Here is a 17,405-nt window from a genome sequence, read left to right on the forward strand (position 1 = left end):
ATTTTTTTAAATTGGTATATTTGTAATGATATAGATCTAATTAATCTTATATATATATATATATATATATATATATATATATATATATATATATATATATATATATTCAAAGCTGATAACCGTGCAAAAGATGCTTTTAACCTTGCTTTCTCAGGGTAAAAGTTCCTCTGTTAATTTTCTTACATTCGTCAGACTTCTGGGTTCTGACGTCAATTTCAGTAGCCTCCGAAATCCGTCATCCATGTCATCATGTCGTATTAGTGCAAAAGATGCTTTGTAACACTACTACACTCATTGTCACACAATGACACACCAAAGTCCCATTTGCTATACAGAAGTATAGAACCTTGAGGGTTCTTGATCAAGCTTTTCAGAAGGGAAAGGCTCGGTACGATAGTAGTACTACTAACCAGTAATTTACTTCGCTTCCACAAAAAAAAGCTTAGCTTTAGCGCGGAATAGAGAGAGAATTGAAAAATCTTAGCTTTAGCGTGGAGGAGAGAATAAAAATGAATTACGTTGGTTCTCATATAAAAGCTAGTTATATGTGTACTTTAATATAGATACATTAAATACTTAAGAACGTACTCAACAGCTCATCTAAATTTGGTCATCTATATCTTCATTTGGATGATCATCTAAAACACTTTCATCTTTCAAATCCACTTGTACTTCAGCAGATCATGTATATATGGTATCCTCCATATCTATTTGAAGAATTGGAGAGAGAACATCTAAATATAGAGTTTCTCTCTCCAAATATGGATGACCTATGATGGGATAGATGTTCTGCTGGAGCTCAACTTTTACTCTTCATCATCTATTTTTAAGATGGAAGATGAGATAGATGAGCTGTTGGGAATGCTCTAGCTAACCTTATAATTAAAATTAATTTATAGCCACACACCAAATATACACGTGATTTATACTATATCAATTTTTAGATGCATAGATACAATGACCCATAATATTTTAAAACGTCTGTCTCTTGCGATCCTGCGCAGGACACGTCCCTTAGACTACGCTCTCCGCTATTGCTGTGAAACGCAAACCGCCAGCGCCACCGCCGGCCGACGGAAGACACCGCCTCCTCCCGGCGCAAGAAGCCGCCTCCGCCGGCACAGGGCGCCACCTCCGCCTGGCCCAGGACGTTGCCCCCTTCCGGCGCAGGATGCCGCCGCCGTCACCCGGCGCAGGAAGCTGCCTCCGCTCGGCGCAGGACACCGCCCCCTCCCGGCCCAAGACGGTGCCCCTTCCCAGCGCAGGACGCTGCCGCCGTTGCCCGACACAGGACGCCACCCCCGCCTGGCCCAGGACGACGCCCGCTCCACCTCAGGTGCCTTCTTCTTTTTTTTCCCCACCAACACACACTCCGGGAGCCTGTGATCCCCTGACGCGTGCGGTCGATTCAGCTCCGGGAGATTTGCGGCGGGATGCGGGAGCGAGGCCGCGGCCACGGCCACGGTGCTGCCGCCGGGAGGCGGCTTGTGGCGGTGGCTGATGTTGACGACCAAGGGGAAGAGCACGAGGAGCAAGGTGCAGAAGCGGATGGCGAGGGAGACCAGCGTCACCGGCCGCACGCAGCGGGAGCTTCGCCGCGCCGTCAAGCTCAGGAAGAAGCTCATCTACAACCTGTGGATGGTAAGGCCGCCATTTTGCTTCCTCTCGTGCTGAAGACAAAGGGAAAATTGGTTACTGCTGTATCCTGTGGCAACCTGCTAACGATTGTGCTGCCAGATTGCATCGCATTCCACCTGTGTTTTCCCTGCTGATGTGTTGAATTATTTCAGGACATAATTTCTGTTCATAATTGAGGAACTAGAGATGTGTCATGGGCAACTGCACAGAAACAAAATTAAGTGTAAAATCATTTGTGTTAGTTAACTGATTATCCAACCCAAAAGATATTGGATATGTTAGATAGATGGTTTTGCTTTGCTCAATGAAAGGATGGTTAACTGATTATCCAACCCAAAAGATATTGGATATGTTAGATAGATGGTTTTGCTTTGCTGAATGAAAGGAATTGATCCTTATTGTTCTCCTAGACGTTGTACAATTTGTTTGCATGTTGTACAGACTATTTGGGTTAAAGATAAGGTTATATCCTGCAAGCTTGATCATACAGTGAATGAACTCACAGATGTTATGTTCATATATATTTTTGGTCTGATCTGTACACATATGGGTTCCTCCAGTTATGTTTTTATAATTTTTAGTTCCAAGCTTGGTCATGTACATTAATAACAGAAATAGTCTGAAATCACCACCAAATAATTAGTACTGGCCTGGACTGGACTTGATAATTACTACTTTTTAGTGATTTGATGTGTGTATGAAATTAGTGTTAGTAATAATTTGACTGTGTGGTCCGTATATTCAACCTGATCAAAATAACCATTGTTATTTTTACATAGCAATCTTCTATTCAAAATTGTCATTACTTCGTGCTTATAATTTAAAGTTTAATGGCCTTCAAGTAATTTCATTACTTCGTGCTTATAATTTAAAGTTTAATGGCCTTCAAGTAATCTATTCAACCTGATCAATATATATCTCAGATCATGGTTGATTTCTTTAGCATCACCGACGCCGCCGGCCACGCCATCACCGCTGCAGCTGTCGTGCCACCATCGCCCCTGCCTTCCGCCTCACCATCATCGTAGTCGTAGCCTCACCGTCACCATTTTGCTGAAAAGGTACTAAATATATTTTGCTTGCACCATGATCATGGATTCAATAAGGATTCTGTGAGTTTAACTTTGGATTCAAGAAGTGCCTCATTATCTCATAGCACCTGTATTTTTCATAGTCATAACTACTTATTACTATTCTGCACCATGATTGGCACCTGCATTCTGACAAGTGGGTCATTTTAAACCTAACACCTGTAATAACCATGTTCATATAATAGCTTTAACCAGAAAATGTCTATCCATGTCTTGAGTTTATATCATCAGTGAGCAGACAAATGGAGTTGGAGATATGAGCATTTTTCAGCTATAAGAAAATCAATAAGCTAAAAGAACAATGATGAATGAATTTTAAATGCTGTGAAGCAACTAAGAAAGTGAAACTGAAGTGCAGAATCTAAAAATTCGTTTGGCTGAACTAGGTAAAGCATCATGTTTTCAGTTCCAGTAAATAGAAACCAGCATTGTCTATCCTCCAGCCTTGAATATAAGCAAATAGAACCACCATCCATTCTTGTTCAAGGGCTTATATTTGAAATTTCTAAATTTGGACCTATAATAATTTTTTAACCATCAAACTATTTTATGGTGGTTTTTCTCATTATCTTAAGGTGGTTTTTGGGTCCTCTGTCGAGGGGATTTGCACAGAAAAGAATACCCTTTTGGTTCTTTCCAGGGAGAAAGTTGTGCCGTTTTCTTGAGAGAGTTGGTCTTTTGAGAAAACGGTTTTGTATGTTAGCTCCTTAGTTATAAACCCCGAGGGTGGAAAAAATTTAGAAGGTATCAATACCTCCACTCATGTTCTCTCATGGTTTGCTATCTCCCCTTCCCTTTCAGAATTTTTATACATTTATTAATTTCCATGGTAAGAATTCAATGCATGGTTCACATACAACCAATCTCCAGCAACCTTGCTGTCCTTTCTTTTTCCCCTTTAAGCAAAAAAAGAAAAGAGATCTCCAGCAACCAATTTCCATGCCTGCTGACACCATGTGCCACTATTTATTTCAAGCATGGTATGAAGGATAAGAGCATGGCATGGATAAGAGTCACCCAGGCTTGCCAAGGAGATTGCCTGTGAGATCACATTCAGAAGCAGAAAATGCATCCCTCTGAAACCTCCTGCATGAGGCCACAGGCAAGTCATCCTTGGCTACCAGATGCGAGCTCTCATCGCCATGCGAGGCCTCTGTTCTTCTGCTTCTTCCTCTTCTACCTCAGATGTCTCCAATTTTCGCTGATATTGCTTTCCTAATTTGGCCTGGCTGGCTACTGGTATCCACCTCTTCTGGCGTCCCATTTATACGGTGCAAAAGTTGATAACTGAAAGAGACTGTTTGCTGTAAACAACTATATGCTTGCCGTGTTGTTTGAGCCTCCTGTCCTCTGGTTGATCTGCAACGATCAGTGTTGACCCCCCTTCCTCTACCGCGCATCAACTTCTCAGCTACAATCAGCCACCGAATTTTGCAAACATGGAAATACATTCATCTACTAATAATTCCCATGATATTTTTAGGTACTCTAAAGATATGTCAAAAAATTATTATGCCTTATCGAGCACTTAAGAAAAGCCATGCGCATAGAATGTCCTACATCTACGTGGGCTGAAGATATAAACCTTTGGAGTCAAATAAATATTCTAAATGTGCCAATTCACAATAGGGATGTTTTATTCCAAAATTTCACCAGTGAACCGCCCAATTTATTTTTTTTATAAATCAACGGTAAATAACTATTGAATATTGCCAGTGAACTATCTGGTTATCTTGTTCTTCTTTTCATGCGTGCATGGAGAAATTATGAACTACAATTGCCGGCTTTCAAGGTTAGCATCAAAATATTTTCTTTTATTATTTATAATATAATAGTACATAACATTCTAATTTATAATAAATGTATGTGTAGGATAGCTATGAGCTGAGGAGACATTCATTGATACATCCGTTGACATGTCAAGAGAATGAGTGTGAAAGCAACATACCTATTGCCGCATGAGATATCATTTAGTGTATTGTTAATGCTAAATGATAGATTTAGGCCGTGTTTATTTGGGTGAAGGTAAGTTACTTACCTCGGTGCGGAAAACGTAGTACTAGATTAATACATGATTAATTAATTATTAATTATTAAAAAATATAAAATATATTAATATGATTTTTTAAAACAACTTTCTTATAGAAAATTTTTGTAAAAAATACACCGTTTAACAGTTTGGAAAGCGTGCGCGCGAAAAGCGAGGGTGTTAAATTAACTTATATGGACGAACGAACGCGACCTTAATTAAATTGTTACATTGTATTAGCCATGGTGTTACCGAATGGTTATGTTTTGACCTTTAGCAACATGATAGTTCATGCTATAATATTTTGTTCACAATATAAAAATATTATATTTGATGGTACTAGGTTAAATATATATATATGCAGATCACAATATAAAGGGAGAGTTATGTGGCATATTAACTTTATTTTTATATATTTTGTATGACATGTCATAGAAAAAATTAGTAAGAAACGTGCCTTGTACGTGCACAACTACAAAAAATAACATAGTGAGAAACGTATCTTGCACGTGTACAACTACTAGTTAGTTTATAATATGGGAGTTGCAATTGTATGGTATTCTGTCCCGCGACGAATTGATAGTGATATGTATCATATCTAATACTACTTTGGTATTAGATCTAATATCTCATAGGTATCACTCGTACCCGTCAAGTACCATCCAATACCAGTTGTTACCGGGTTGAATATATAACCATCAAGTATCACACTGATCGGCGCCATGTTGATACTCGTTGGACAGTAGCTGATACAGAACCAACACTGATTAAATAGACGAGGACAACAAACTAGACGACAGAGACAAGAGAAAGATGAGCAGTGGCAAGGGCCTCATTCCGTTAACAAGCCACGTCTCCCGCCGCATCTCCTCCGTGTGCCCCTGCTTTCCTGGCGCCGTTATCCATCTTGGCCATCTGGGCAGTTGCAGCTGCACCGAGTAGTGCGTCGCCTCCAGTACCACCACTAACACATCAACACATGCTCCTGCCACACATACTTACGTACGCCTGCACGCGTACACACCAACGACATGTATTATTTCGATCATTTTAGAGACCATTCATGCATACAACAATTATTTCAAACAATTATTCTCTAAAAACTAATACTATACCCCGACTTACCTACGTACTGAACACTATCTCCTGCCTCTGACCATTGATCACAATGCCTCCATCGTATCCCGTCCTAAATGAATGAACAATATTTCATCCTATAGCCTTTCCCTTGTAGTATATATAAAATTTAATATAAACTTATACGTAGTAGTTAGTACTATTACGTAATAATTGATTTTAGACCGCGTTCGGTAAGGGGCAGATAAATTAACTTACCCGATGCGGAAAATACATAATTAATTACTTATTAATTATTAAAATAATATAAAATATATTAATATAATTTTTAAAATAATTTTTGTATAGAAAATTTTTATAAAAAATATACCGTAAAACGTGCGTGCGAAAAACATGGGTTAAGTTAACCGTACGTGGCCCCAGTGTCCAACTTGCTCCAACCCAGCAGGAGAGGGGCAAGGTTCTCTCGTCTATTTAACCCGTGTAGAATACAGTTACGTTCGGAAGCCCGGTTAAAGCCCAGCCCAGCAAAGCGTCGCGCGCGCGCGTGCGGCGTGGGAGCGGGACTGTGCGGTGCCGGGTGGAGCCACGCCGCCTCGCGTCCTCGCGCAGCGCACGCAGTGGGGCCCCGGCACGCGGCGCTGCACTCCACGGCGCGGCCGGGCTACAATAGGGAGGAGGCCCAGCCAGCGCAGCCGGCCAGCCGCTCTCTCTCGCTCACCGAAAACCCGATCGATCATTCATTCATTCCCTCCTCGTCGTCTTCACTCTCCCACCTCCCCAACCGCCCGCCCCCCGACAGGAGCAAGGTATCGAACCCCCTTCCCGTCTCTCCCTCCTGCGATTTCTCGCTCCTTCCGATTCCCTTCTTGGCCCGGTGAATTGCACGCGATTTGTTCGTCTGCGCTTCGTCGGCCGATTTTTCATTTTTTTTTGCGGGGGATTTTTCTTTTTTTCTTTAACTATATCTCACGCCATATAGCGCGGGATTTTGGTTGTTGCGGGTGGGGTTTGGTGTTCGCTAGATGGCGATGCAAACATGGCGGCCCGTAATCTCCTTGGACGGGGGTTTGGGGCGCAAAGCCTTCGAGGAATGCGGCTACCGGTTCTGGTTTCTTACCAAGCTACGAGGGTGCGAGTTCTTCCGCCCTCTTGAGGGGGAGTGCGTGGCTCCAAGGCTGTGTACGTCGCGCACATGTCTTTACCCCCTTTTAAACTGGGTTTGAGGAACGCTGGTAGTGTTGTTATCTGCTGCAACTTGCACTATTTTGAAGGGGAAAATCTGCTGCGGGATCTCTGAACACACACTCACACGGTAGGTCCACTACAATACTAGCGAATTTTGTTAGCTGACAGGTTGCTCGGGGGAGAGAGGCAAGAGACAAGCAATTGTGCAGTATCAGGCTAGAATTAAGGTGAATTTTTTGGTTACTAGGATAGTTGGCCCTTGTCCCGTGAGGCCGTGAGCCATGTTGTTAGTGATTATTATGCAAGTGGAAACTGAATCATATCCCTAAATATAGTACTCCCTCAGTTTCATACTTAGCCCTACGTAGATTTATCTATGGATCAACTATTATGTTTTATATATGTGTTTAGATTTATTAGTATCTATATGTGTTTAGATTCATCAGTAACTATTAGGTACTCCCTCCCATTGTTTTTGTTAGACATTGGTTAGTTCAAAATTGAACTAACCAACGTCTAACATTTGCATATGGAGGGAGTGATATATATTAGTCCATGAATACTAAGTATAGAGTATAGTGTGTGCTGAATATACTGGAATACTATCTGTAAATATTTGCTTTATTTCTTCTCTATAAAATGAAAGGAGGCAACTTCCGCCTCTCTCTCTCCCCCCCAAAAAATGGATACTGGAACAGTAAGAACTCACTGGACGTCTAGACTCACTGATCCCCACACCACCCCAACCCAGACACATGCATATGTACTTGAATAGTTGTGTAGATCATACTATGTAAATCCTAGTAATGTGTTTACCCTACAGAGCTCGGACTGGGTTTCATTTCCAAAATTAGCGGTCGTAGTGAGCAGTCTTACAGACCTCGATTGGGTGTAATTGTTCCCTCATCCTCGGAGGAAGTGTGATCTGTATACCGTAGAGCATTGTATTGTAGCCTTGGATTACTTCTTTCAGTATATATTTTTCCTTGGTACTTTCTTTTTAGCAGACTTTTTCTAATGCTGCTCGGTTAATTTGTCACACAGACAAAATGCCAAATAGAGCCACACATTGGTGTTATGCTTGCCGCCGTCCAATTCGTATTAGGGGACAAGATATGACATGCCCCAACTGCAATGATGGTTTTATACAAGAAATTAGTGAGATGGGTGGTATGTTGAACACCTATGGTATCTTTGACCCGAGCTTTGATGAGCGTCGAGTTAGAAGTTTTGGAATGGTGGAGGCTATGTCTGCCCTTATGCGACAACGGATGGCAGAAATGGGCGGAAATCGTGTATTGGATTTCCATGGTATGAGAGGGGCAAGCAGTCATCAAAGAAGGCAGCCTGCTGTTCGATCAATGCTGATATTTGGCAGCAATACACCTGCTCATGTAAGCAGCAGTAGTGAAGAAGCAGGTGTACTCAGGAGAGGCCGCAGAATTGGCTCAGATCGTCCAAATTTCAGTCGTTTTCTTGTCGGTCCCAGTCTTGAAGCTCTATTCGAGCAGCTGCTTCTGCATAATAACCATCAAGGACCGCCACCAGCTCCACAGTCCGCAATTGACTCTATGCCTGTGGTAAAGATAAACCTAAGGCACCTTAGAGATGATCCGCACTGCCCTGTTTGCACAGACAAGTTTGAGGTTGGAACAGAGGCACGCGAGATGCCATGCAAGCACCTGTACCATGCTGACTGCATTATTCCCTGGCTGGTTCAGCACAATTCTTGTCCTGTTTGCCGCCATCCGCTGCCGTCATCTTCACGCCATTCAGGCAGCACCCGTTCATCTTCAACCCACTCTAACGAGGCCGTTAGCCATGGGGTTGCCGGATCTAATGTTGATCATGTTGCAAGAAGCGACGACAGTAGAAACCATGAAAGTCCCGGTTCTCTCTCGTTTCTCTGGCCATTTGATTCACCTACTCCTGATTCCAGTTCTTACATGTACGAAGGAGGCGTTGGTGCTGGTGCTGGTGAGCCTACTGTCCATGATGATGCTGGCCAAATGACCTATTCTGAGTGGCACTACGACTACTGAACTTCCTGCAAGTCCCCAGAACATATCTTGTTCATTCCTCTCGCCTTCAACCTCTTGCAAGAGAAGGTTCATAGTTTACAGGTGTCGTGTGGATCAGTGGATGTGGCTACTTTCCGAAGAAAACCGAAGGCTTCTTGCCCGGAACTCCCACCTCGTGTTGCATGTGTAGTTCTAGCGCCTGTGCTGGAGCTGTATAACTTGTACATCCACTACTGAGCAATGAACTATTGCTGTACTGCCAAGGATGCTACTGTCCGTTATAGACTTGTAGTAAACTACAAGTGATCTGTAATATGTTTAATCATTCAAACGAACTACTGGACTTGAACAAATCCTAAAGAGCAGAATCCAATCAAAATAATGCATGCCGAATTTTTTTTCTCCTCGATCCTTAGCATAAGAAAAGCATGCATGTTCAATAGTCGAGTGCCCATTACCAGCAGAACCGTCAGCATGTGTGATTGTGAATTTGTGATTGCTGAGCAACACGCCTAACACGAGTTTTGGCACGAGGTGGAAAGCACGCCGTTTCAGCATATTCCATTCTGTCCTTCGCTGCAGCAAGCAAACTACTAGTACTACTTTTTGGGCAAACTTGCCCCGTTGAATTTTGGATTTTCATTTCGTAGAATGCATCTTAAGTTAATTTATTTATTTATATCATTAGTTAAATTTTCTACAGATAATTCATCTATTTCGACCATCAAAGCAGGGTCAAAGCATGAAATATTTAGGTACAGCCTCGGGTAAAAATATTTGTTGTTTAGGATAAATTTGATTAAACTTCTAAAATTTCAACCATCGATAAATTTTTAAACGCTTAGTTTAAATATGAAACAAATGATACACAAAAATTATCCTCAAAAAGTATTATCATAATAAACTTATTATATTTTATATTTTTTATAACATAAAGTTATTTATCCGAATTTTTAAAACCTGGTCAAATCTTACTCTCAATGGTAAATACTTTTGACAAGAGAAAGGGGTGTTTAGTTGGTGAAATGAAAATTTTTGCGTGTAACATCAGACGTTTGATCGGATGTCGGTTTATGTTTTTGACAAAAATAAAAAAAAACGAATTTCACGGCTGGCATAAAAACCGCGAGACGAATCTTTTGAGCCTAATTCATCTATCATTAGCGTATGTTGGCTACTGTAGCACTTATGGTTAATCATATACTAATTAGGCTCAAAAGATTCGTCTCACAATTTCTCACATAACTGCGCAATTAGTTTTTCGATTTATCTATGTTTAATACTCTATTTAGGTGTCCAAATATTTAATGTGATGTTTTGAGATGAAAATTTTTGGAAACTAAATGGGGCCAAAGTATATCCGTACAAATTTTAGTCATTATTTTCTCTCATCAGCGTATTTGACCACTACTACTACACTACCTAAACCCGATCACGAGTAGCTCCAAATTCCAAACACATGTCGACGACCTCTTGACCGAAGCCGCGCTCAAACCCGTCATCTCCAAGAGCCCCTCTCACCCGTCATCTCCAAGCAGCAGCAGCAGCCATGGCTTGCTCCACCCACCTCCTGTCCCAGAGCCTCTACCCGTCCCACCGCGCCAGCACGCGCCTCCCGTTCCCGGCCCGGCCAGCCGCTGCTTCTCCCAGTGCGAGGCTCGGCTCCAGCCCTGCCAGTCGCCGCCGGGCGCTGGGCCTGAGAGTCGCCGCGTCGGCGGAGCAAGGGAGGAGGCAAGTGGAGGTGAGCTGGTTGTGGTTCCTCGCTCCCTCTGTTACCTGCTGGGATTGGGAGGGATTAGTTTGGATTGCAGCGAAAGAGGCGTAGTATTCTCTATGCTGTTCATCCGTTTTGGTTCGTAGTGGAGGATGAATGCACCCGATCGAGAAACACGGAGAACGAAATTTCCGGTGGTCCACATCACGCTGAACTCATAGGCGAATCTCATAATCGTAGGGGTCAGCTTGATTTGGAGAGGCTTAAATATCCGTGTTTTGCTATGATAAATATGAATTATACACGTACTGGCATTGTTTGGAACAAGTAATTGCAAGGTTTTTAGAACAATTCGTCCCTATAGATGTCACCCTGAGATGAAATAAACTTGAATTAATATGCACGGCTATTTGGTAGTATCAAAGCACGAAAGAGGGAGTAGTTAGTAGTAAAAGAAGGTACTCCCTCCGTATTTTAATAGACAAAGTCATTGATTTTTTAGTGTTCATTTTATTTAAAAATTTTGTGCAAATATGCAAAAATGTAAGTTATAAGTATTTAGTAATAAATCCAATCACAATAAACTAAATAAGTAGTAATAAATCCAATCACAACAAAATAAATGGTGGGGGTGGCACTGCCACCGGCATTGTCTTCTTTTAGAATAATATAAATTCTATTAAGCGGGTGTGAGCTAAAGGTGTTGCAATCTGCTGTTGCTGAACTGTTGGTACTGCGAAGGATGCCGTCGTGGAGGACTCCCTTGCCTATCCTCTCACTCGATCCCTGAGTCCTCCATTTCTGAATTCCATCTCCCTCGGGGTTGCAGTGGAACATTCGTTGTCAATGTCACTTCACTGGTCACAGCCAGGGCCACGTTTGGCTTCTTCCGCAGCATCACAGCCCACCGTGATCTCTCTCCCCAGCGTGAACTCGATGATAGAGAGCAGAACTTCCCTTATTTGATCGTAATCAGCAGGCAGAGCCAAAGTGCCACATGGATAAGATGGGTGGCTGCCTTACACTTCGAAACCTCATGCGTTATTATGTTTTCTTCATGTTCCTCTGCACTCACATTTCTTTTCCCTTTCCTGGATTCCATAATGGGTCCAGTTTCTTAATGATGATGCCCCTTAGGTAACCATACTAGAAATTATGTGAACTTGTTTGCTCATGCTTAAATGTCTTATTGATGATTCTTTCCTTTATAGAATTATGTTTTTAGGGAGCTTCTAAAAGATCTTCTGAAGCTTTGTTCTTTTCCTATGCAATATGTATTTTATAATGGTATGTACTTTAGGTTGTTTATGATCCACAAGCAAAGTTCAACAAGCTAGCAGACCAAGTTGACCAGGATGTGGGGATTACACGGCTCAACTTATTTTCACCTTGCAAAGTATGTACCCAGCGATTCTATTATATGAATAGTTTAAAACTTGATTGATTATGTTATGCTTTAAACTCAGTTTATATATGCCTTTTTTTTTGCTTAGATTAACGTGTTTTTGAGGATGACGGGGAAGAGACCAGATGGGTTCCATGATCTGGCTTCTCTGTTTCATGTGAGTTTTCCCCCCATACTTGGTTAGCTATTTCTTTCATGAATGTTATGTACAATGGTGTTTTATGGTTCATAAGATGCCCATATTTTTCAGTATTTAAAAATAGTTTGCTAGGATAAAAGACATTGTTAGAGACTATGTGCAGCGAGCAGGAATTTATGGGATTTAACATGTCAAAAGGCAAAACATAGAAAACATAAACTTACTAGTAGTGTACTAAAATATGAGCACCATGGGAAAAGTGTGCAAAATATTTTTTCTTTTTTATTTCCTGGCATCAAAGCAACATATGAAACTCTGTCCCTCCCTCTTTGCAACCTACCATGGGGTACAACATAAATATAAATATGTTGGTTCTGAATGACAAACAAGATTTGTAACATGCAAGCAACTTCTGTGTTTAAACTAAGTTAAACTCTTCAGCTACTGCACCTGCTTTGTACAGCAGGGAAAACAGATTTTTATGTGTTAGGAGTTAGGACAAGGATTTTATGAACTTACATTCACATGCTGATCTGCACCCTTTTTGGTTCGTGCAATTTAAAATAACACTCATAACTTACAGGGGTCTGTATTGTACTGTCTGCAATAATAGCATGCAATCTAATGTATCATTATGTTACAGGTTCCTTCTAATAAGTGTAATCATGGACTTATTGTACAGCATAAATTTGTTTTGATTTCACTTTTGTCTTTTCTGTTGAGGAACTTTTAGGTGATAAGTTTGGGTGATACTATCAAATTCTCATTGTCACCAAGTAAGAGTAAAGATCGCTTGTCAACCAATGTAGCAGGTGTCCCAGTTGATGAAAGCAATTTGGTATGTGGCCAAACATCCAAAGTTTTTTTTTTTTACATTATTCGACCTACTAATAAATGCTATGTATATATATGCAGCCTGACTAATTTTACTATTCTATTTCATGAATCTGCAGATCATCAAGGCACTCAATCTTTACCGCAAGAAAACTGGGACTGACAATTTCTTTTGGGTAACACCAGTTTTGTATTTTTACCAAGGAATTCTTTTTTGCTACTAATACAAAGTTTGCTCTTATCATAGATAGTGAATTTTGTTCTATTTATTATTTATTTAGTATGCTGGGGCTTATGTTTACTTTTCTCTTAATTGAGAATTAGATACATCTTGATAAGAAGGTCCCTACTGGTGCTGGTCTTGGTGGTGGAAGCAGTAATGCTGCAACAGCACTGTGGGCCGCCAACCAGTTTAGTGGCTGCATTGCTTCAGAAAAGGAGCTTCAGGAGTGGTCTGGAGAGATTGGATCGGATATTCCCTTCTTCTTTTCACAAGGTGCAGCATATTGTACTGGTAGAGGAGAGGTATTTCACAGCTGCATCTAATCATTTAATACAATATTGTTTGCTAGCAGCAGAAATAGGGTTTCCAGTTTCAGTCCCTCTTTCCTGTGAATAGTTTCTAGGTCATTTCAGCATGTATGGTGTTCCCTAATTTGCTCAAGTTGATGTGTATTGAGTGAGGTCATCTTTTCATATTGATCTTTCATCTCTGTATATAACTGCCCTCGTAGTACAGTTCAGTCATTCAAAAGTACAGTAGCTCTAGACTTCTAGAGTTCTGTCATCCAAGTTTTTTTCCGTCAACTAATGGAACTTATTGCACCAGAATATGATCGATTTGTTGAAACTGTTTGCAAACTACTCTATCCGTCTCAAAATAGAAAAATACTAGTACTAGATTGACATCCTAGTACTATGAATATGTCCAGATTCATAATACTAGAATGTCTAATCCAGCACTAGTTTTTTCTATTTTGAGGCGGAGGTAGTACATTGTTTCTTGTGATGTTGGTATCAACTTATTAATGCTGGAGGTGCTCATGCTATTGCAATTGGCTCACCTTATGTTATTGATTGATTATTTATAAAACTCTCCTTGCTCTATGTTCGGACTATATGCTCTCTTAGAGAGGGATTATAATAAGTTGCTGGTTGGAAAACTACCTGTTTAGTTATTAATTTATTATTATTGATAACATTGGTACGGAGATATATATCTTTGATCAATGTTTCCTTGGTGCAAAAGTGTGACCATAATCTCCAACTCTGGACTTAAATGTGTGAAGATTGTTGAAGATATTCGGAATCCCTTGCCAGCAAATTTGCCAATGGTACTAGTGAAGCCACCTGAAGCATGCTCAACAGCTGAAGTTTACAAGGTAACATATTTTTATAGTATGAGTTTTGAAATGAAATGCTTACTAAAATACTTGCACTGAAGCGACTCCGGTTAGAACACACCAGTCAAGCTGATCCCTTGGCATTGCTCAAGGAAATTACCGAGAACGGGATATCACAAGATGTCTGTGTGAATGATCTAGGTATGCAATTTGGTTTAAGCAATTGTTGTATGCTAGTCCTGTACCGTATCTTCTACTATATTTAGTGTGTTTTGTTTAATTACATTCAGTAGGCATTCCCTAAAAACTAACATTTAGTAAAAAATAATGTTCCCGCCCTTTTCCAGAACCTCCAGCATTTGAGGTGTTGCCATCACTAAAGAAGTTAAAGAAACGTATAATTGCAGCTAACCGAGGAGATTATGATGCTGTTTTTATGTCAGGAAGGTATGGAGGCCACATTCTCGGTCGCTTAAGCTAGTTGATGAATTAATTGTCTCTTTTCCCCCAAATTAGCCATATTCGCAAAATAGCATTATTTCTCATCGTGGTATGTATGCTTCCTTTCCTGGGATTCAGGAAAGTGTGGAGAGCTTCAAATACGATTGTTTGGTTATGTTGTTACCTTTTGATATCTAAAATGTGAAAAGTCAAAAAATAATGTTTATTTAGTCATTCTATAATTTTAGAGCTTCAGTTATGAAATTTTGGTTGTGTATCACCATTATTATCAAAAATGCCAAAATTCAAAAAATTATGTTAAGCATATCTATCAATTTTGGCAGCATAAACATGTCTAAGGTGGATGCTATGTGTTACATACATCAAGTATATCTATGTTTCATGGAACATTGTTTAATCATGAATTTGTGTTACAATATTTTATATGTTGCAAGCAGTGGAAGCACAATTGTTGGAATTGGTTCACCAGATCCGCCAGCATTTGTGTATGACGATGATGACTACAAGGATACTTTTGTGTCAGGTTTGTTAAGTTTCCCATCATTGAGCCCCTTTTCACTTCTGCTTATTATGCTTATAAGCTAAATTTTGAATTCTTAACCTTAAATTTAAAGTAGATTTTGGGTATTTTCATTGCATTTTATTTTTCAGCCTTAGATTTTATATTGCTAAGAATACTTATATAAATTTAGTATCCACAAATTATTTTTTGTTTACAAATGCCTTTGGTTTTTTTTCCTTGAATAAGCTAAACAATCACCTCCATTGTGTTCAAGTTTCCATTTCAATACAGTCAAAAGGCATAGCTGAATTGCTGACTTTACGACAAAACTAGAGCTCTAAAATCTAAATAGAGAAGAAAAATAGCTACGGAGTATAATTATAGGAACCTGCATGTCTTATCATTTTGAACGCTCCATTTTTTTTTTCGGTGCAGAGGCCTTCTTCCTCACTCGTAATGAGAACGAGTGGTACAGAGAACCAATCTCTTCAAAAGCCACGTTTAGCAAGGAAGATTTACCACCGGAGGTAGCATCCGTTGCGGACTGATCGAGTGGGTTCTACATTAGATCTCATTTTTTGCGGCTATACAGGAGAGACAGGTGTGCATTTACTGTGATTAGCTTTAAAATGGTAGGAAAAGAATGATTACACCTTGACAATTTGTCAACGGGGCATTATGTTATCATTACGCTCAACTGAAGCAACCAGTTATTTTGGTTTGAACCATTTAAGTTTAGGAGAGAGAGTTTACTGTGTATATTTGCAGCATCCGCGTAGAAACTTGTTGCTTGGAAATAAAAGTTAAACCATCGAGTGACACTGTTAATACTTTCTGTGAGGAGAAAAGTCACCAGGTTTGGTTTTACAAAAGAAACAAGTGTTAGTTAGGAGTGATGGCTGCAGCCAACAGGTGAAGTTCATCTGGCACGCGCGTTACATCATCTCAAGAAAGCTTTCCATTCCCTAAGAAAATGAAACAACACATGACTACAAAACAAGAGAGCAACAATGGTGATGCACAACTGCATCGACACCAGGAGGGAGAAATATTGAGACCAATTTACACAAAAATAGACTAGGAGTTGGCTGCCGCTGCAAGCTACTTGCACGGCTGCTGAAAAGTCAAAGCTAAGTCAACACTCATGTCTTGTGCCCCTGACCGTCGGGCCCCACTAGCTGAGAATTCCCGTCTTGACCCTCCGCCTCCTCGCGAGACGGCAACCCTTCGTCGTCGTCCTCCTCCTCCGGCGAGCCCTGCCCGGCAGGCGGCGCGGGCTTCGGGCCGACGGCAGCCGCAGGTGGGGTGAAGGACCCGAACTTGGGAGTCGTCTCGAGGACCACGAATCCGCCGCGGGCGTGCTGGAAGGAGAAGGACGAGCCGTCCCCGTCCCCGTGAGCCAGCGGCGGCGCGGCGCAGGGGAGGCTGTCGAGCGCGGCGACGCACGCCCGGCGCCGCTTCGGCTCGGGCCGCTCCTCCTTCCCGGCGTCCCCCGCGAGCGCGCGCTTCTCCGGGGACGGGGAGGCCGCGGCGGCGGCGACGACGGGCAGCGCGGGGGCCGCGGGCGCGGCGGGGCTCTCGGCCCGAGCCTCCGCCGCCATTGGGGACCAGAGCACCAGCAGCGCGGGCGTAGGTGGGGAGTGAATTCGCGGCGCGGGAGGCCCGGCGACGTCGGCGTTCGCCGCCGGTCGGGGGTGGATGGACAGGACGGACGGTTTGGGGAAGGAGGGGGGTGGTGAGTCAGCTCAGCTCAGCTCACCTGCGATTCCGCGGCGCGCGTGCGAGCTCGCTCCCGTGGTGGACTGGTGGTGGTGGATCGGTGATGGATGGAGACATGTCAGCCTTGTGGGACGGGACGACACCGCCCACGCAGGGAGGCACACGCTGTCCACTTCCCTCGTGTCGTATCCGCAACTTTGGCCTCCGGCGACGCGAGCTCCCCCCCCCCCCCCCCCCCCCCCC

General features: G+C 42.0%; 4 protein-coding genes across 5 annotated transcripts; 3 read left to right on the plus strand and 1 right to left on the minus strand.

Annotated features, from left to right (window-relative positions):
• The first annotated feature begins 1,012 nt into the window (after positions 1-1,012).
• On the plus strand, positions 1,013-3,208 carry LOC121056731. 2 transcript variants are annotated; one of them, XM_040529998.1, is made up of 3 exons: positions 1,013-1,336; positions 1,413-1,641; positions 2,582-3,208. In XM_040529998.1, the coding sequence occupies exons 1-3, from the start codon at positions 1,172-1,174 to the stop codon at positions 2,704-2,706; spliced, it is 519 nt and encodes a 172-aa protein (XP_040385932.1). In that variant the 5' UTR covers positions 1,013-1,171; the 3' UTR covers positions 2,707-3,208. The 2 variants fall into 2 exon arrangements, with proteins under 2 accessions (XP_040385932.1, XP_040385933.1); XM_040529999.1 differs by having other exon boundaries at positions 2,562-3,193.
• A 3,354-nt stretch (positions 3,209-6,562) lies between these two features.
• On the plus strand, positions 6,563-9,379 carry LOC102712865 (probable E3 ubiquitin-protein ligase RHC1A). Its single transcript, XM_006644792.2, has 2 exons — positions 6,563-6,644; positions 8,068-9,379. The coding sequence occupies exon 2, from the start codon at positions 8,073-8,075 to the stop codon at positions 9,063-9,065; it is 993 nt and encodes a 330-aa protein (XP_006644855.1). The 5' UTR covers positions 6,563-6,644; positions 8,068-8,072; the 3' UTR covers positions 9,066-9,379.
• Positions 9,380-10,499: 1,120 nt separating this feature from the next.
• On the plus strand, positions 10,500-16,258 carry LOC102713138 (4-diphosphocytidyl-2-C-methyl-D-erythritol kinase, chloroplastic). The gene is made up of 11 exons (XM_006644793.3): positions 10,500-10,785; positions 12,059-12,154; positions 12,252-12,320; positions 13,036-13,140; positions 13,256-13,312; positions 13,461-13,661; positions 14,426-14,518; positions 14,581-14,680; positions 14,827-14,926; positions 15,379-15,464; positions 15,879-16,258. Exons 1-11 carry the CDS (start codon positions 10,594-10,596, stop codon positions 15,989-15,991), a joined length of 1,212 nt encoding a protein of 403 aa, XP_006644856.1. The 5' UTR covers positions 10,500-10,593; the 3' UTR covers positions 15,992-16,258.
• Positions 16,259-16,383: 125 nt separating this feature from the next.
• On the minus strand, positions 16,384-17,044 carry LOC121053907 (atherin-like). The gene has a single exon (XM_040522423.1). It carries the CDS (start codon positions 17,042-17,044, stop codon positions 16,586-16,588), a length of 459 nt encoding a protein of 152 aa, XP_040378357.1. The 3' UTR covers positions 16,384-16,585.
• Between the last annotated feature and the right edge of the window lie 361 nt (positions 17,045-17,405).

This window comes from Oryza brachyantha, chromosome 1 (genome assembly GCF_000231095.2).
Source record: "Oryza brachyantha chromosome 1, ObraRS2, whole genome shotgun sequence".
In the NCBI taxonomy this organism is placed as follows: Eukaryota; Viridiplantae; Streptophyta; class Magnoliopsida; order Poales; family Poaceae; genus Oryza; species Oryza brachyantha.